The following is a 20,569-nucleotide window of genomic DNA, read 5'->3' as shown; positions in this document are numbered from 1 at the left end:
GTAGGAAACACTGCCCTAAACATCAGCCATCAAACCACTGAGCCTAATGGTCCAAAGAATCCAAGCTACAATCGTCTTTAAATAATATAGTCAATCTTTTATACTTTACATCGTGCATTCACATTATATAATCTTCTGTGAATTTATTATTAATATCTAATTGATTATTTACTTTATTCATTCACTAAATACACATTCATGTTTCAACCAGTAATAGCGCTAGTCATGGTGTATAACTTTAATGAGGATCTCAGCTTTCTGAAGAAAGAATAGGTGACACTAATGTACCTAAAATTTCAAGACCTGCACTGCAATTTGTTCTTTCTTTAAATCTCATGTATCCTAAGCCAGACTCTGAATTTGGGGGAAAGAGGGAAGAGGTAACTCATTAATTCTCAGTGGTGGGAACTTGGGTTTCTCCTTCTGGCACATCCATATAACACCCAGCATTTTTCATTTTTGCATTAAATGCATTAGGTTTGTCATCCAGGATGTCTCAACACCTTATAAAGAAAGAACTGTTGTTGTTGATGAGGTATTTTGAGTTATACAGCATCTGAGAAACCTTACCTCCTGTTCTAGCGCTTGATTATGCTTTCCATGAACTTTCTACTGAACAAGAATTTTCAGGAACAAGGCTTGCATACAGCAATCCAAAGCCAAGACATGGGACAAAACAAACACCATTTTTTCATTTACATCACCAAAGGGCTTACAAGCCCATTTCCAATTCATTTTATTGACTATTGTGAACTGACATATAAGCAGGTATACAAAGGCAGAGTTACCATTTGAAGATGCTGCTTTCAGTTGCTTATTCATTTGTAAAACTCAGTTGGGCTGGAATTTTCTAAGCCAGTTGTCTCTTCTAGGCTGCTGTGTGTTTTGTTAAACTTCAGTCCAAATGACTTATCATCTGAGAATGATATTTAAAGGAAGTCTGGAGACTGTTTAAAGCTGTTCCACTACCCCCAAAACAGTGGAAATCCCCACACTCATTTTAAATAACTAGTAGAAAAGCCTGAAAGCATCTGGCTGCAGCAAGACTGTTTAGCCTGCTAGTTCAGATTTCCCAGTTTGGTCTACAGTAGACATACCCTGAAAATGTGTGCAAACCAAATAATTCTTTTATGGGTTAGAATAGCATAACATTAATTTGGGAAAGTGGAAGACCTGTGGAAAGACTACTTTTTTTTTTTATTAGGAAGCCAACTCATCCTGTGGGAAACAGTCCTTTGCCTCAGTCTCAGTTGTGTAACATTCTGGCAGAAAAGCACGCCTGTATGCTATTATGTCCTGTTGGTGGCTTCTTGTGTCCCAGAACTCAGGAATGGCCTTAGGCTAGTCCCATGCCACAAGAGGAACTTTTGTAGATGGGTAACCTATGTGTCAGCTCTTGCTATCTGCTATCTCCAACTGGAATGCTGGATTTTGCACCTGGAAGTGTTACTGTCCATACACTGATATGGCCCCAGAGTTCATTCTTACATTCTTGATTTTTGCTCTGCAAATGCTGGGCAAAAGGAACCTCATCCTACTCTATTACTGTATTCTTGCACTAGTGCCTTGTCTGGTTCTCCTCTGGTTACCTCAGTTTCATCTGTGATGAATAATAATAGGTATAAGCTAGAGGTCCTTTACTGTTAATGACTTCAGTGGGAAATACCCATGATTTCTCCATCAGATACTTGACAGAAGAGTTTACATCTGCTCTTACACCAGAGTGAAGGTCCATAGCACAGCAAGAATCCACAGGCAACCTCCTTCTTCCGGATATGCCAAATTCCCTTATACAGCCACTCAAAACAGGCTCCTGTATCTGGACATGAGAGACAGTGTTGTATATATGGCTGGAATAAGTGCAATCTTTATGTAACCATAAAGGTCACCAAGTAGCCTCGCTACCATTATAGCTGATGTTCTGATCACACAGACAGAAAAAAAAGCACGTATCCAGGATATTTGAGCACAAATCTCAGTGTGTGACAGTGGAACAACTACTTTGTTCCAGCACACTGGAACTGTGTTCCATCCTATCCTAGAATGTCCCACCACACTCTCAATATTTTATTAGTCCAACACTCGAAATACGGAATGAATTTTAACCTGCGACTCCCACATAAGTAAAAATGTTTGCTCTTACTGTCTCTTCCTCCAGTTTACCACAAGAGGGTAGCAGAGAGTTTCTCGTAAGTAAAACTAATCTGAAACTAAACCCCAAAGTGTCTCAAATTTGGGACTCAAAGAGTGGATGTTTTTGACCTTAATCTCTATGGGATGAGCTAGTAAATCACACATTCATCTAAAGAACCTCTTAGGCAGAAACTAATTCCCTCTCTGGATTCCCATCTAGCTATCCATTAATCTGAAAGTCTGAATAGACTTGGCATCTCTTCAAATTCCCTGAGCATCTAGACTTCATATGCACAGAATTGTTTCAGTGTGAGGAGCATACAGCCTGCACAAATGCTCTGAGGTCAAAAACTGGGTGGGTGAATTGCCTGGAAGTTCATTTCTCAGGGTACAACCACTGCATGATGCACATATTTTTCCCTCATGGGAAGATGTTGAAGACACCCTCTTTTAAAATATGAAGCCACACAATCCTTTTACAGCCTAGTGACCAGAGTGCTCAATCCTAAAGTAAAGAGAAGGATTCAATTCTCTCTTCAGCTGAAACAAGTTCAAATGCATGCTTGGAACCACCCCAAAGAATGACTAAAGGCACAGATTTAAGGACGGCGTAAACGGACACAGCCAGAGTTAAGACTATGTCATTGTACAGAAAGACACAGGAGCTCATGAGAGTTGGAGTGGCAGCCTTCTTGCGCCTTGTGCAATCTGGCAGGAAAGAATAGTTCTGGGAGATGAGCAGGTCAGAATTTGTCTATTCAGAGGAGAAACTAGGACTTTTAAATGTATTTGGAAGACGCTGGTCTCTAGATGCCAAACCACCTCACAGGTTAAGTGCCTAAATGGCGTAAGCAGTCATTAGAGATTAATTTATTACTGTGCTCAGCTGAACCCAACTGCATTTCTAATACCACTAGAAAATTTTGGTAGCATTGGCATCTTTAGTTTCCAAGTAATTTAGGTGGGGGAAAGAAGAGAGATTGTTATTAAGATTAAATTGATGTACATAAATTGGGATTATATGACATCATGGATAAGGACCATAAGCAAAAAGATTATAGAGAAAAAATTTGCTAGCTTCTGAGCTGGATTTGAATACTGCAGAAAAACTAAGCAGCCTTTCCACTTGATAACTGGGAGAAAATAAATATAGATGATCTACAGAAAAAGTGAACTTTCATGTATCTCAGTGTTCACTGGGGAAATGGGCCTTGTGAATAAAACCAAACTGAAATAACGAAGCACTACATAACAGTGTATATAAATAAAAAAGTGACTTGAAGTTACATATTATTCCTAATGTTGATATTTCCTTACATTTCACTGCTTTTTCATCTTAGTAATAATTGTTTAACATTTGGATTTCTATGCAATTATTAGTTAATGGCAAATAACCAATAACTTTTTCTTCAGTAATCCCATAATTTATTTATGCTACTGTGCTTTTAATTGTCTAGAATGAACCTACACTGTTATATATTAGGTGAGATCATATCGGATTATACATATACAACACCTGCACCATCTCTTGTTAGGAACTACAATTATTACTTGATCAAAGAGATATGCCTGGAGAAGAGACTGTTGCTGGAACCACACAAGTTTGTGTACAATACAGTGCAATTCAATACAAGCTCAAGCCTTGCCCTTTACAGTGACCTACCACAGGCACAACAGAAATGTCTACAGAAAACTCAAAGCTTATTTGTGTAGGACATTCAGGATGCACCCACAAAACAAGTGTGGACAATTATGCCATTCCTCCCTCCTACATTTCATGAGACATTTCAGGCTGGCAGTGAGGAATCCTAGCTTGACTCCAAGCTGAGAAGCCTATTGAGAAGCAAAGGATTTTAGCTCAGTGCAACACTAACATGGCTGTACATTTTCAATTATTTTCCTCTGCCGCTGTGGGATGACCAAAAGTATTCTGAGAGGAACTCTATGGATACTGCTGAAAACCTCTTGTCATTCTGGTTGCACTAAAAAGTACACCTGAAATTGTTCAGTCCAGTGCAGTTCAGCTCAAGAACACTTGACCATCCTTTGCTCTGAAAGAGTATTTCTGCAACTACTGACTCTAAATAAAAATTGTTCCTGGCTGGAAATTAAATCTTGCATGAGGAACACTGTTTTTGGAAAACAATGGTTTGCTTTACTTTGGGTTTGGAAGTTGCTACTGTGCAGTCAGAAAGCAGTTTGAGTTAAGAAGGAGCAATATCTTGAGTGGAGTTGGAAAGATCTGTCCTGGCTGCTAGCAGTCAACAATCTGCCTGAAAGAACAGAAGATGCCTAGGATTTCCAAATTACATGAAGCTTGAGAGATAGCACATCAGAAAACAGGATTAAGATTCAAAAGCATCTTGACAAATTACAGAAATGGTGTCTTAATAGGGAAAGTACAAGGCTGTCATCTTAAGCAGAAATAATTGAATACACAGGAAAGAGAAGAGCTGGCAAGATAAAATGATCTGTGGCTTACAGTCCATCACAGGTGGATCTGAAATAATGTTCTGCTTCTGAGGAGATGGCAAATACACAGACCGGTAAGAACAGAAGTGTCATCTGTAAATAAATAAAGGCTCCTGTTGGGAGTGCCGTGTCCTCCATTTCTTTAAACGACTGAGAGAATTGAGCTTGTTTAGCCTAGAGAGAGCTGACCGGGTCCTGTTATTAACCTTCAATATTTCAAAGGCTACTGCAAGACAGAAAAGAATAATTTGGTCTCAATTAGTTTGTAGGCAGACAGTAGTGGGTACAAAGAGCTAGTACGGACTTTTTGTTTACATATGAGCAAACTTTTTACCACTAGGGATAGTTAGTTAGGTCCTAGCCAGAGACTGCCTTAGAAGGCAGTGGAAGTTTTTAAGAAAAAAATCTGAGAATCAGGATATGGATGTGATTCATCCTGCTATGGGAGTAAGGATGGCCTCTTTCACACTATGTTAAATATAAATTTACAACTGAAAGGACTTCAGGCTTTTTAATACAAATTATTGTCTTTTAATAAAAGAGTCAACATCTCTGGACAAACTGTCCAGAAACTAATGCGTATGATGACTAACTGGTACCTGAAACTCTTGAAATACAGAATAATACTTCTGCTTCTACTTTAAATAACATAGTAAAGGAAAGTCTTCCATTGCATTGGTTAATGAGTAACTTTTAACTACCCTATTTCTGTTGTTTCAAGTCTTTAATTCAGTGCCCGACAATGGGAATTCCCTTTCGTACACTGTTTCCAGATTTTTTTTGTTTTCCTTTGAAATGGTCCTGTTAATGTAGATTGCATTGTTCCTTGTTCCAATGGCTTAGTTTCTTCCTGGAAGGATGGAGAAAACAGAAAATTACCCTTTTATTACACATAAGGGGCACATTTATTGCAACACATAAGTCAGCATGGGTAAAAATTACTAGTATACCAACATCAGTGGTAGATTTTCTAAATGCTGGAAGTAGATTATGTAATGTTACAAGCATATGGTTGAATACAGATCTCAATAGAGAGAAATTAGTTTTATATGCCAAGAGGCTACAAAAACCTGACCTGTGAAAGGAGAAATATTCTATTTTATGTACAGGTGACACTAAAATATTGAAAATATGTAATTTAAATAACTTCTAAAATTAGTATGGCTAAAATGGAGAAAATTTAAATATAACTTCAAGCTTAACATTACAAGCAGCAGCCTCTCTCTTCTCTGCTAGTCAATTTTTTCATTCATTTATCCCTTATTTATTTAAAATAAACAAATAAATTAATTAATAAAGTTGGGACTAAAATATCCTGCTGGGTTTCATGTCCAGTTATATTATATAGCACAGCAGCAAAAGCTAGAGACAGTCTTTGGTCTGAAAACTTACAAGAAAAAATAGAAAAAAGCAAAAAGGAAACATTATTACTTCCAATTAATGAAGGAAAACTGGCTCACAGAGATTAAGTGACATGACTTTTCTTCCATTCAGAACACTAACCAAGCTATTCCTCCCTCTTAGGCCAGGTTATTTTCTCTGTCTAGCCAAGTATCAGCAAATAGGATTTGCAAAATATGCAAAAAATCTTAATATTTTCCCAACTTGCTTAATTTTTTTATCCCAGAATTCTGCACATGTGAATTCTTAGCAAGTATAATCCTACTGAATTGTTGGCTGAATTATAGGCTCCAGCTGATGATGGAGGATGCTAGGGAGAGGCCTAGTTTAGTGTAGCTCACCAGAACGCCAAGATTCTACAGATACAAAAGCTTGAAACCACAACTGTGCTGAAGCAGGAACACTGGGTTGGGAAATGGAGAATCCCATGATAGTGAAGGCTGGAATTTTGTGAATTCTGCTACCAGGAGCATGTCTCCTTCTCTGCCTGCAGATCTGCAACTACAGAATAGATTCTCTGTCCTGGAAGCAGATGAGGGCCTGGGAACTGTTTAACAAAGCATCAAAAGGGCCAGCTAAGCCTAAGCATGCATATGGTAAATCATAGTGGGAGGGTCCCTGTTATGGGGGACAAAGGCTCTTATCCACTGACCTACTGCCTAGGAAGGTCTTCTGCTTGCTGGGGACTTGGATCCAGGGTATTGTGGAGAGACTACTTAGGCTTGCCTGCCACTAAGACTAGTATCCCACGCTGATCTTCCATGTGGGCACCAATGATACTGTGAGGGGAGACCCTGAACATATTACATGTGACCACCTAGCTCTGGAGGTTAGATCCAAGGGCAAGGGAGCTCAGGTGGTATCTTCTCAATCCTGCCAGTGAAGGGGAAAGGTGCTCTCAGTGAGTGGAGAATTTTGTGGGTCAATACACGTTTGCACACCTAGTGTCAAAGTAAGGAATCAGCTTTCATGACCAAGGGGCACTTGCTGAACATTGACTGCTAGGAGGAGATGAGAGCAACCTGACTAAGTGGAGCAAAAGAATCTTTGCCAACAGGTTGGCCATTCTGACAAGGGCTTTAAACTAGGAATGATGAGGAGAGAGATGATGACTGACAATGAAGTGAGGGAAGGTGGACTGGGTTGGCAATCAAAGGGTGCCCACCCCAAGCTTATGCACACAAATAAGGCAGCTGAAAGGACAGCGTTAGAGGGGAACCTCTCATATTTTGGGGGGGTAGTTTTCACACCCAGTGTCCACCTGAAGTGATGCTATGCTAATGAACAAACAGGAGGCATTAGAGAGCTCTGATTGATGATGCAGCACTGTGATACTGCCTTTAATTAGCAGCAAGGAGACTGTAATACTGTGTCTAGTTTTGGGCACCCCAGTTTAAGAGAGGTGTTGAGAAACAGAAGATACAGCAAAGGGGTACCAAGATTGTCAGTGGCCTAGAGAACATGAACCAGAAGCCTGGTTAATTTTTGAAAGAGGAGGTCAAGGGACCACCTAAGGGCAACCTAGAGCTACCTGAAAGACAGTTACAAAGCAGACAGGCAACTCTTCTTGGTAGTGGCAGATGGCACAGGATAACATGAGGCAACAGTCACAAATTGTGGTTTGGGATGCTCAGGTTGGCTATTAGGAAAGCTTTTCCCCTAGGAAGGAAGTGCAGCACTACAACAGGTCACCTAGGAAGCTTCTGAGATTGCCTTTCTTGGAGGGTCTCAAGACTTACCAGACAGGTTAAGTCCTCCTTTGGATGGGAGGTCTGTTATGGCCCCTCTTTGTGTTGCGGATGGATGATTTAGACCACTTAAAGAACCACCCTCAAAAGTATCAGCAAAAGTGGATTACTGAAATATGATGTTGTAAAAGTGCAACTTAAAATTCAATGGCCAGGTTCATTCTACGACTTCCTGCACAGAGGACAAAACAATGATTCAAAGTTACCACGACAGAATTAAAGTTACCAATATAAAAATCTTCGTGCACTACAATACCAGGTTATGCACAGTACTGGTCACTCACCAAAGATCTGCAGTTGGTGGGAGGTCTCTCTGCCCAGAGGAGCAACCTTGAAAGGTGTCCTAGCTTGAGGGGAGATTGCCATGCAGTCATCTACTTAGCAGGGAGAGCTCAAAGAAAGCTCACCTAGGCTGTCCTACTTATGGCATAAAGCGGGTGGCTTGTAGTCAAATTACACAGATGGGGAAAATTACACGAGACTCCTTGTACGCACAACTTTCTTTGTTCCATGATAAATGAGTCTTGGAAAAGTTACTTACTATTCATGTGTTAATCACATGATCAGTGTTCTGAGTTCCCATGCATTGATACTCACCATGTCACTCTGTTCCTTTGTGGGTTTTCAGAGAACAGATTGGAACTAGAGAAGTTCTTGGCCTAATTACAGCTTAGGCCTTCACCTCATCTGGAGCCTGTACCCAGCTACCACTAGTTTGGTTAAGGAGTTGAGTGCTCTGCCACACTTGGTCATTTTGTTCAGGTACTTCTAGCCAGGCACAGAGACTCTGCAAGAATATACATAATTCAAAATAAAGCAGTTAATTATTGTTTAACCCACAGAAGAGCTAGCTAGGGTTTAATGAGCTATTAGGCTAAGTATTAGTATACTTGCCACTCATGTTAAGCTACTCAACAAGTATTTGCTGGGCAGGCAGGCATGAGTCAAAAGGGGAAGGGTCACTTCCCATGGATCTCTGGAAAGGATTCCCAGCACCACCAAGTTGCCATCCTTGACCAGCTCCACCACACTGATAACATGACACAGCGATTCCCAGCTAGTCCCCAACTAGACTGGCTAGCTAAGCTTCCCCAGGTGATTTTTTCCTTTAGGATTTTGTAGCTTTATATGCTGGTACTTTCCCTCTGAAATCCTTGAACTACCAATGGTTCATGTCAACAGCCCTACTTCTGTCTGTATGTTCGACTTTCTTATCTCTCTAGAGATGTTCTCACAGCAGTCTGGATCAAGGTTATGCAGCTGTGCCTTGGATATATGTACACAGACAACTAAGCACCTAGGAGAGGTAGAGCAAAATTCAGAGCTATGGTTACAGAGAAAAAGGGTCTCAGGTTGGATTAGATGTCTTCTTCTAGGCCTTTCCAATCTACATTGCTATGATTTGGTATATCATAGAATCATAGAATGTCCTAAGTTGGAAGGAACCCACAAGGATCATCAAGTCCAACTCCTGTCCCTGCACAGGACAACCCTAAAATTCACACCACGTCTCTGACGGTGTTGTCCAAGTGCTTCTTGAATATTGCCAGGCTTGGCGCTGTGACTGCCTCCCTGGGCAGCCTGTCCCAGTGCTCCACCACCCTCTGGGTGAAGAACCTTTTCCCAATATCCAACCTAACCCTCCCCTGACACAACTTCCTGCCATTCCCGCAGGTCCTATCATTGGTCACCAGAGAGGAGAGATCAGCGCCTGCCCCTCCTCCTCCCCTTGTGAGGAAGCTGCAGACCGCAATAAGGTCTGTCCTCAGTCTCTTCTCCAGGCTGAGCAAACCAAGTGACTTCAGCTGCTCCTCATACAGTTTTCTCCTCTAAACCCTTCACCAACTTCATGGCCCTCCTTTGGACACTCTCTAGAAGCTTTATATCCTTAATGTACTGTGGAGCCCCAAACTGAACACAGGTGAGGCTGCACCAGTGCAGAGCAGAGCAGGACAATCCCCTCTCTCGACTGGCTGCAATGCAGTGCTTGATGCACCCCAGGACACGGTTGGCCCTCTCGGCTGCCAGGGCACACTGTTGGCTCATGTTCAACTTGCCGTTGACCAGAACTCCTAGGTCCTTCTCCGCGGGGCTGCTCTCCAGCCTCTCATTGCCCAGTCTGTCTGTACATTTAGGGTTGCTGGGCCCAGGTGTAAAATCCAGCATGTGCCCTTGTTAAACTTCATGCAGTTGGTGATTGCCCAGCTCTCCAGTTTGTCTAGAGAGTGTCAACAGCTCCTCCCAGTTTTGTGTCATCAGCAAACTTAATTAGTATTCCTTCAAGTCCTGCATCCAAGTCATTTATGAGGACATTAAAGAGTACTGGCCTTAAGATGGATCCCTGCAGAACCGAACTTTTGCACCTGACTTAGGACTTTAATTTCTGTAGACACTGTGACACTCAATACATTGCAGTGCCAAATTTTTTTTGTGGATTTACCTTTGTTCTTTTCTTTCTGTTTCAGTTCTCCTGCCTCAAATGAGAAATCTTATCATTTGCTTTTTGAAACCCCTTCTGACTAGGTATGAAAATTCCTTCTAGACATTATGCAGTACCTTGTTAGGTTTTTGAGTATTAATTAGTAACCTGAACATTTTTTCTAGATAGCAGTGCTAGCACACTAGCTAGATACCACACTTCATCATATGTTCTTAAATCTGGAGCATTCAAAGGATAAGCTATTACATTGTTCACTCTGGAACTTCTGGATTATGTGGATCAGCGTGCAAAAGCAGCATCAGAGATTATTGCTGCTACCCAAATAGAGAGGCAAGAGAGGGCTAAACATCTATAATCCACAGCCAAGTTGAAATGATTCAGAAAATGTTAAATATATTGATAGATTTTAACAGGTATCTCCAGTAGAGGCCTAAAAGAAGAAGCATTTTCAAACACAGATGAGGGAGCTTAAAGTAGAAAAAAGAGTTAATATATTACCTTTAAAATAGTATATGCAAAAAGTTTCCACCTCTACATTAAAAGTCAAAAAGGAATGCAATAACACCCATTCAAAATTTTAAAAGTGCTAGAACTAAGCTGTCTTAATTTATTCCATTTAGTTTTCATTACATTATATGACATTTTTCCTGTCAGATCCCTTAATGTACAACTCCCCTTGTTTAATTTATTGCATATTATTCAAATTCTACTCTCAAACATAAAATTGATAAATTTCCAGTAAGCTTTTCTAATTATACTGTCTAAAAAAATTAGAGGTAAGAACTTATCAGCCTATTAAAGAGAACTGTTAATAAGCATAGGGGGGAGAAAAAAACCCAAAACAACAAAAAAACACTATGCCAAAATTTTGGCATCCAATTTTAGATATCTGTGATTTGCATTTTCAGTAAAAGCAAGCAGTTAGATGACGTTTCATGTACATACTCCTCTGAGTTCTGACACAACACTAAACATCTGGTTCTAGTGCCTACAGACTGGCGTGCAGGCAATGAAAAATGAGTAACTGGTGACCCTTTGTGAAAAGTTCAGTTTACATGACTCACAAAACATGCACAGGAACTCTGTGGAAGAAACAGATGTAATTCTCAGAATAAGGTCTCGAAGAATAAAATTATCCTTTGACTAGAAATTGTTTGCTTGACTAGAAAGCAAAAGCATCATACGAAAATGGAAAACCTGACTAAAGAAGCAGGATGTTACTCAACACTGGGAAGCATGAGATACCACTGCAATACAAAGAGGCAGGGAACAACTGGCTAGACAGCAATTCAGAAGAAAAGGATCAAGGCACTGAAGGGGATCACAGGCAAAGTGAAAGTCAGCAACACTATGCTGTTACAACAAAAAGCAAACTATATATCATAAGGTACAAAAGTAACATAGCCTGTAAGACAGAACACTTCCCAGCCCACGTTAGTTCGAGGAAAAGCAAACAAGCTTTGATAATTTGAGAAAATCCAAAGGACAGCAAGGGAAACAGTGTCTTAATAGATATGCTAAATTTAACCTACACATGTAGCTTAGGAAAAAGACAAGAGGCAGAAGACCTCTTTCATGTAAAAGTGCTATAAACTGGAGAAATCTTAGCCACAAACACCCTGAAAAGAATAAGTAACAGTTCAAACCAAACTTTGTCACAGCTTCTGATGGAAGCAGTGACCGAGGCAGAGCTTGCAGCACATAGCACCTCTCTGAATGTCTCACCGAGGCCTGTCAGATGGGGCCCCACAAGCCTGCAGGGCAGGGCAACAGACGCAGCAAACTCCTCATCTCCCTTCCTGCCTTATGGTCCTACGACTTTGGGAGCGGAGAGTTTGACTTTGTGAACCATAACCTGCCTTAACATAGTTTCTGAGTGGGATTTCGTTGGACAGCTGCATCCGAGATGGTGGTGCAGCACCAGGCCGGTTATGGCCTTGACCCTGAGCCCTCCTGCAAGCAGCAGGCCATATCCTCGCTGCGTCTGCCTTGGTGGCCAGAGCGACCCTCCCGTTCCCCAGAGCCACGCCGAGGAGAGGCGGGAACCCCGGGGCCACAGCCCCAGGCAGACAGGCGTCTTGGAGACATCACGCCTAGGTGCTCTTTTTGACCAGCGTGGGACTGGGAGGAACGGGAAAGCGTCTGTTTGATCAAAGTGCCCGTTCTCTGCTCCTCACGGTCCTCTCAGGCAAACCCTGACTGTCCTCCCTGCTTGGCCACCCCAGGGTCGCCCCCTCTCCCCGGCTGATCCCCGGCCCCGCAGCCCCTTCTCGCCCTGGCAGCACCGAACCGGCCCGGCCTCTGCCGCCAGATCCCTCCTCGGCGGGCACCGGCTGCTCCTCAGAGGGGGCAGATGGCGGCAAGAGCCGCGGGAGGGCGGAGAGGCAGCCCGCGCCCTGCCTTCGGGAGGGCTGCCAAGGGAGCCGGCCACGCTTCCCGGAGCTGGGGAGAACGAAATTCCCGAGACGCTGCTCCGCGAGGTGGGAGGAGGCACCGCCCTGCCCGGGGAAGAGACGGCCGAGGAGCAGCTGTAGCTCTTCCCGGCACTGGCGGCACGTCCCGCTGGCCGCCAGGCGGGACCTGTTTCCCTCCTGTTCCTGAGGGAGCTCCCTGCTCGGCGGCTGCAGGTGAGTTATGCCCGTCTCTCCCCGTCGCGGCAGCCCCTCGTTCCCTCAGTAATCCCCCCTTCCCCTATCCTCCCGCGGGGGAACCCCGGCCGCCCTCCCCGAGAGGAGTTTAGCCTGCTCCGCTGCGGAAAAGCCCTCTCCTCCACCCCGGCGCCTTTTCTGAAACGCTCTGTGGAGTTTTTACTTTGCATTTATGCCTTCTGGCGCCCGTAAAGCCCTCCTCACCCTTTGCCTGCCCTTCAACCCCTTTTTTTTGCAGGCATCCGTCGGCACGGCGGGTGCGGGAGCGCTGCGGGAGGGGAAAGAGCCGGCACCTCAGCACCGGCGTCCTCGTACTACTCCCTCATGCTCCAGAAACAGATTGCCGCGGCAGCGCCATCACTTACTGTTGAATTTAGCGCGTTTTATGACACACCCACACACCCCCAACCTTCCCTGCTATCAGGGTGTCACTGCTTAACTACAGCGTAAAAGCTGCTGGTTTGACCTGAGCAAAAATTACCGAAGTGAGGTACATCGTGGGATGAGGATGCTGCTCCTGCCAGTGATTAGGTTTAGTTTTAATGTCTCCTGTTCATGCTACTTCGAGAGGTGTTGACTTGCTCTGAAATGCAAGCCCAGACCTTTAAATCCAGCATCATAGAGAGAAAAAGTGTCACTCTTGCTTTCTTTTAAGAAGCTGAAATCTGTTTTTTAATCTCAAAACCGTTGGAGTAAATGAGAAAACATGGTAAGTTCCAGCGTGGTTCCTGCATTCTTTGGAGTTTGACTGGTTTTTTTTGGCATAACCTTTTTATCTCTCTTTTCATCTAAATATTGCATGCCTGGACCAGTCCCTACTCCAGCGGAGTAAACCAAATCCTAACAGCATTACAAATAGATCATGCCTGAAAACATGGTAAAATTGTTCTTCCTGTTGGAATGAGTCATGCCACCACGCTATGTGATTCCTTCCCTACAATGGTTAGCATTTGCTTTCAGATAGAACAGGAGTAGTCTTACACAGTTTGTTGAGCACTTCACATTTTTAGACCCTTTTTTTTTTGTTTAATTGCTTTTTTGTTTGGACTGCAGCCTTCACGGGGCCATGAAATGAATGATGTTTTCCTGTTTTGGCAAAGGTTTTTAGAAAACCAACAGCATGCATCAAAGAGCTTTCTATTTATCAAAAAAAAAAAAAAAAAGGATAAAGCTATCCCTAAGTGATCAAATGGTTACATGCCTGTCAGACCTTAATTATAGAAATTCCTTTCTTCCATGTGCAGCTTTTTAAACTTGTTGCTCACCCATTAGATCGTAAAGGCTTATTAGGAGCTTTCAGTGTTTTATATATACAGACTTATTTTTTGTGCTAAGTGTAATTGAAACTATCTTTAAAACTGCTTGGGAGAAGAAGGCCTGAGTACAAGGACTGGAGGAAGGGTGCATCCGCTTTAGAATTTGGTGTCTCAGCTATTCATTTTTTTCAGAATTCAGAATTGTTGCAAATTAAATTTTCTATAAGGTGTGATGTTATTTTAAAGAGGGATATATTTAGGTGTAGGATGCTTTGGCAGATGCTACTTTACCAACATTCAATAGGTTTCCGATGGCTTGGTGCTGTTCCTTGTTTCAAGTAAAGCTGCCTCAGTTGGATGTCAGCTATGCAAGGTGATTTTGCAAGGGATGTCATATCGGGAACTGCATTAATCAGGAGAATGGAGGCACGCTTCAGTGCAGAGGTTTTGTACAAATCATTGACTTAGGGCATCCTAGCTCATTTTGGCACTTACCTAGTTATCTGTTTGCTTAAGAGATAAAAACACCTCCAGAGGATGAATTAGTCCACCTATGGTCTGGCTTACCTTCTAGGGGTGCCTCTTTCACATTGGTGGCTGTGGAAGGGGTTTATTAGGTTTTGACACCAAACACAGCAGTTATGTTAGCGAACTTGTACTGTGTGGTATAAACTTGAATTGTGATTACTACCCTCAGTCTGTCTGTCTATGAAGCAGAGGGCATGAGAACATAGGATGAAAGATGTGATATAGTAGTATTATTACTGCACTTGCCTCTCTGACAGTCCGCTTCCACATTTGGTTTAGGAAAACTGGTTCAGTCAGAAATGTTTATGATTTAGTGTCCTACGTAATACTCTGCTTTAAATGGATAAAGTCATCTGCATCCTAGCAGCTGAAAAAAATTCTTTTCTTAGCCTGTGTACAGGCTCTCACTCATTTGAGGATGTGGATTGCAACTGGCAGTTGTTTTAAATAAGCAAAGCAAAGGGCACTGAGAAAGGAAAGTTGTATGAAGTATGATTTGAAATATGTTGCTTTAGGAGGGTTGATACAAAACAGATTGACTCTGTGGTCAACTAATTCTAGATGTTCATAGCAAGGGCTTCCTTTTGTTACTTTTTTTTTTTAGTATTCCAGGTACTGCAGCAGTATGTGCACTGTATAGCTCCAGCTCCCAGTCAATGACTCCTGAATACTGTGAGCCTGATCTTGAAATAGGTTTCAGTTGAATTTTGGTGCTTTAATGCCTTTGAAGAGAGGTTGTATGAAAAGTTTATCTTAGGCATGTTTAACAGATGAATAATGGGATTTTCTTTTTCCTCTCATCTACGGCGTCACAAAAGCATTGGCCTGGATGGGACTTCAGAGATCATCTAAGCCAGCCTTTAGCTCTGCAGGAGAAACAGTTTACCTGGAGATATTTATTTAGACTATTCACAAACTACCTACTAAAGGAGATTTCATCTCTTCCCAAGGTAATTTGCTCCTGTGATGTCTCCACTGCTTGAGTAATTGCTTTTAATTGTCACGTCTCTGAACAATTCCTGCTGCTGCTGAATATTATTGCAATTGCTGTCAGGTGTCTAAAATGGTCTGTTCTATTGATGTATCTATCAGTACTGATTAATTTCAAGTTAGGTCTGGGAATCCACCTGTATGTGTTTTGTCATACCCCAGGTTACATTTTTCCAACAGGAAGAATTACAAGTAGACTATATATTAATGAATTAAAAAAATCCTATCAGTGATTCATGCTACAGACTGACAAGAGTAAGCAAGTCTAATTTATTTCCCCCATAGATGCTGAATTTTTAGAAGGGGGAAGAATATAGGGAAAAATGAAAAATTGCTTGCTTAGCTAAATTCTGTAGCTCTGACAGATCATTTTGTGTCCAATCATCCTCAATTTGCTGCTTAGTATTATCCTCCATTTTATAGATCATTTCACAGTGTGCCCTAATAACCAGATTCATCCCAGAAATTAGAACTGTAACTACTGTTGTTAATGATGGCAAAGAACTAGTGCTTAGGGGAGCGATTATTTCCTTCTATTTGGCACTTATGAGGCCAAATCTAAATTCCTGTGTCCAGTTTGGGCTCACAGTATAAAGAACGCTGTCAGACTGGACTGACTCCAGCAGAAAGACACCAGGAGGCTTTGGATGCTGGAGCACATGTAAGAGTCACTGAAGGAGCTAAGTTTGCTTAGCCTTGAAAACAGAAAGGTAAGGGCAGCTTTAACTGCAATCCTTACCTGACTAATGGGAAGTTACTGAGAAGACAGAGCTAAGCTTTTTGCAGAGGTGTACAGGAAAAGGGCAAAAGGAAATGGGTGCAAATTATAGCAAGGAAAATATAAGAGAATAATATAAGGCAAAAAAAGAATATATTCATATACGGAGAATATAAGGAGAAAAAAACCTTCACAGTGAAGATGGTTAAGCACTGGAACAAGTTGCCTAGAGAAGGTTCTTCAGAACTCAGGTGGGCAGACGGCTCTGTGATTCTGTGATAGACCAGAGAAATGCCACTGCAAAATTATCTTAATGACAAAAGTAACTAGAAACGGAAAAGTACTCAAATTACATGTCTGCAGTCCATATTCAAAATCACTGGCACAAGAGCCTCTTGTTCTTACCTGCAGTTCATGGAAACAAAGTACACAAGTGTTCCAGGTTGGAGCACGGTGACAAAACATGACTTCTCTTAGGCTTAAAAAAAGAGTAGGGATTCATCCTCAGATAAAGAATTTTGGCATATCTAAACCAAGCTATTCATCAGAGCAACGGTCGTGATTGTCACTTTTCTTGTGGCATTTGATGGTTGCTTACTATTTTACAGAGGTAGTACTTTGCCTCTTTTGGGTGATGAATTATTTAGATACCTAAAAACCTTCTCTGGCTTCCTGTCTTTGATCCCTTTGTTGTTCAGTTATTTCACTTTTGGCAAGGCTATAATTAATCTATTACCGTCATGGGATTTTTTTTAGATTAAATTGATATTTTGTACAACTGTTTTGATTCTCTTTTAATCTTTGTAACCAAGACAGAGATTTTTAAATTATGATTTTACAAAAGTACTTAATTATTGATAATACAGAATAAGTGCTTGATGTTAGTTGGTAGTAATTACTCTATGTGATTAATTTGTTAGTCATAGGCAGACATTTCTGCATAAGGATGATTTAAGTCAAAATATTACTTGTGTATTAAGGACAGTATTTTTTTTTTATACAATGTTTCATTAATTTAAGTTTACTTCATATTCTCTTTTGTTAGAGAGTTCCAGAACTTTTCCCATGAAAACTGGTTCGATGCAGTTGTGATACATTTATCACAGTTTATTTTACAGTATTAAACTAGATCATTAACATACTGAATAATGAAAAGCTTTGTAGCTGTCCAAAATATGTTTCTATTCTGATGGTCATTTATTATATTATACTGCCCTTTAGTAGCCACGTCATTTGTACTGTGCATCAATAAAAATGATCTAGGCTGTGCCATTAGCGAGTTGACAATGTAAATGACTAGAGAGAGAGAATTAAGTTAGACTTTTTTTTCAATACAATAGTTGAAATTGCCTCTTTGGAGCAGAAGAGAGTTTAGATTTGTTTTCCAAATAGGAAGTAATTTAAACAAAGTCATGACTTCCACAATACTTTCCCACTGTATTTAATGTTGGATTTAAGTGATACATGACAAATGAGGCAAATAGCTTTGTGTCCAACCCCAAATATGTTTACAAACTCAGGAGTCCTGTGGGACCAGGTTTTCATCACTCTGATATAATTAAGTCAGGAGGTATTCCACTGAACCTAACTGACCACCCTTGTATTAAATTGGTGTTAGAGAGTCAACTCCTTTGACTTTAAAGGCAGTTTTATTTTAACTTTTTTTTTTTCTGAAAAAGGGTATGCAAGATTTGGCTTTGTGTCTCAATATTAATTTCATATAATTCAAAAGAATAACAGTCTACTAAAGAGTTACCAGAAGTTTTAACATAATCTGCGTTCGAAGGATGTCTTTTTGTGACACTCACTTGCCACTCGCTGCTCTACAACAAAGAGCCATTCTATCATGTTTATTCCAGACAAAATATATAAAATTATTTTCACTTTTAGATATTAAATTTGATTGGGTGATTTAAAAAGTATAAACTTAGAAAATCTATAAAGAAGCAGGTTTCGCCAAGTCAGTTCTTGGAACAGTCTATTAGTTCCATGTGAATTATGCCTAGGTTCTCAAAAATATTTTGATTCTTTATTCATGTTGATTTTAGTGTTCTCCAGATACTTTTGAGGATATTGGTCTAATGGCAAGGAAGACTGCAGAAGCCTATGTTAGGCAAGGCAATGCTTACCTTCTAAATACGGGGCCCTCCATGTGAAGCATTGGTGCTCACAAGGAAAGAGTTGGTATACACTGCCACGAGGGTAGTTGTTGTGAGCGTTGAACCCTGGGTTGCAGTGCTGGACGCAGGACTTTTCTACATTTCCCAGGTGACCTTTAGAAACATGAAAAAAGAAAAGGTTGAAATATTATCTTTTGAAATTTCATTGGAGAAATTCAGAGCTTCTTAAACCCAATGAATTTAAGGCAGAGTCATTCAACCTACACATCTGTAGCTCTGAGGTATTAAATTTGAGGCTTTCTGCGAGGAATAAATTCTGGAGTGAATTCCTGGCCCTTCTGAAATCAGTAAATGTTCTGTCCTTGGCTTTAGTGGGGACAGAAGGTCATCCTGGTTATCTGTCCTGCTATGCAGTTTCAACTTCTGTTTTTGAAGCAGTAGAAGACTCCCTTTGTCAGTATTCTACACGATCTGCAAATTTAAAAAGTGGAAATTAAAAGTTAAAGATAGTTTTATCAATAGTCCTTTTCCTGTTGTTTGGACTCTTGTACCCTCTGTGCCTGAGTGCTTTTAAACATTCTGCTGCTGAATGTTTAGGTCTCCCGTCTACACAGAGGAGTTTGCAGGTGATTCCTGTCTTATGAGATCTGACATAGGATCAGCCCCTTGGGACTAGGCTGTTAAGTCAAATGGAGTTTTATCCTGTGACAATGTGAGTGTAAAAGCTGTAAAAGGAATGCTACATAGAGCTATGTCGTGCTTGAAATGACAGTCCTAGGAATGGAACTTGCTAAGACTTCGATATGTATATTTCAACTCCAGTCTAACTAAAGCCCTCCATACAGCTTCCTGAGTGCTGGCAAAGGGCAAGTCCATGCTTGCCAAAGTTTGCTGGATTAGTCAGTCAGGCTCCAGGTGGAGCAGAAACCACAATGCCTTTTGCATCTTCAGTGCTTCCCCCCCACCCCCCACCTTGTTAGGATGGATATCGAGTTACGTGAGCAGGAGGAAAGCCAAAATCTATCAGGAAAAACTTTTGTTTAAATATTCCTAACTTTTGTTTAAATATTCCTTAGAAATAAGTGGAGGGAAAACTTTAAAGACAATGTGTGTTGTTTAGATTAAACTGAACTTTTTAAGTGTGGTGTATTTTTCGCTATGCTGTATTCAGGTCCTAAAAACAAAAGAGTTTTTTCATTCCTTATCTTTCTTTGTCTGTTCTTCCTGAATTTCTCTTAAACTGCCTGGAGTCTCTGTGGTTGGGCTTTTATTTATTAATTCTTCAATACAGTAATATTATCTGGACTATTGTCTGACATGCATTTCTCATAAAAGAAACAAATAAATAGAAATGTCTCCTTTCCTGGTAAGTCTTGTGCAGGAAAAGGCGGACGAATGATGAATCACTTCATGGTTCTGGCAGTACTGCTTCTCCTGAGGACTTGCTACACTACATACTCACAGCAAGGTAAATGTCTGAATATTTGCTTTTTTATTTGGAAGCAATCTACAACAACTGAAGCTTTGGACTTGCTCATTTATAAGTCTCCTGTGATTAAGCAACATGTTACACTCTTAATCAAATGATTCTCTTTGGTAAGGTGATGAAGCAACTTGTATAATTACCTTTTGTAACCCCATCATGCAAAATTGCCTATTGAATCAATAACTTGCAATGATGTGAAGCCAGAGTGTGTTTATTTATCTGCTCCCCCTCTGTCTCATATGTTTTTGATCTATAATCTGTTGTCTTCAACTGGTTTATTTCTTCTTTGATAACTTTTATGCTTTTCTACCTCTTCCCTTCACTTTCTCTTTTTTGTCTCATCTATGAAAACTTTAGCACTTCAGTTGTCTCTTCTGGAACCACAAGGTTCCAGGACCAGATTTCTATTTCTTACACTTCACATATGTATCCAATATAAAGAAAAAAGCAAATATGCATACTTGGAAGGATCAAAGTTGAATATAAGGATAACTTTCCAGAAGGCTGTGTATTTCAAGGTGAATGTACTGCTTGCGCACTTGCTGCTCGCAATAGCATTGGGCGTGACTCCATTAAAAGAAAAAAAAGGAATTAATTTTTTAAATTTACTTTTCTGTGACCACTGTTAA

At 40.9% G+C, this 20,569-nt stretch overlaps 1 protein-coding gene across 1 annotated transcript in view; it reads left to right on the top strand.

Moving 5' to 3' along the window:
- Window positions 1-12,592: 12,592 nt before the first annotated feature.
- The window catches only part of OSMR (oncostatin M receptor), a 33,780-nt gene continuing 25,803 nt past the window's right edge, over window positions 12,593-20,569 (top strand). The window contains exons 1-3 of the mRNA XM_075079850.1: window positions 12,593-12,821; window positions 15,445-15,576; window positions 19,826-19,922. Of these exons, the coding sequence (XP_074935951.1) occupies window positions 19,850-19,922 (73 nt within the window). The 5' untranslated portion in view covers window positions 12,593-12,821; window positions 15,445-15,576; window positions 19,826-19,849. The remainder of the gene's footprint in view (window positions 12,822-15,444; window positions 15,577-19,825; window positions 19,923-20,569) is intronic.

The sequence above is a fragment of the Phalacrocorax aristotelis genome, chromosome Z (genome assembly GCF_949628215.1).
Source record: "Phalacrocorax aristotelis chromosome Z, bGulAri2.1, whole genome shotgun sequence".
In the NCBI taxonomy this organism is placed as follows: Eukaryota; Metazoa; Chordata; class Aves; order Suliformes; family Phalacrocoracidae; genus Phalacrocorax; species Phalacrocorax aristotelis.
The sequence above is the reverse complement of the archived record's forward strand: the minus strand, read 5'-3'. Positions and strand labels throughout refer to the sequence as shown.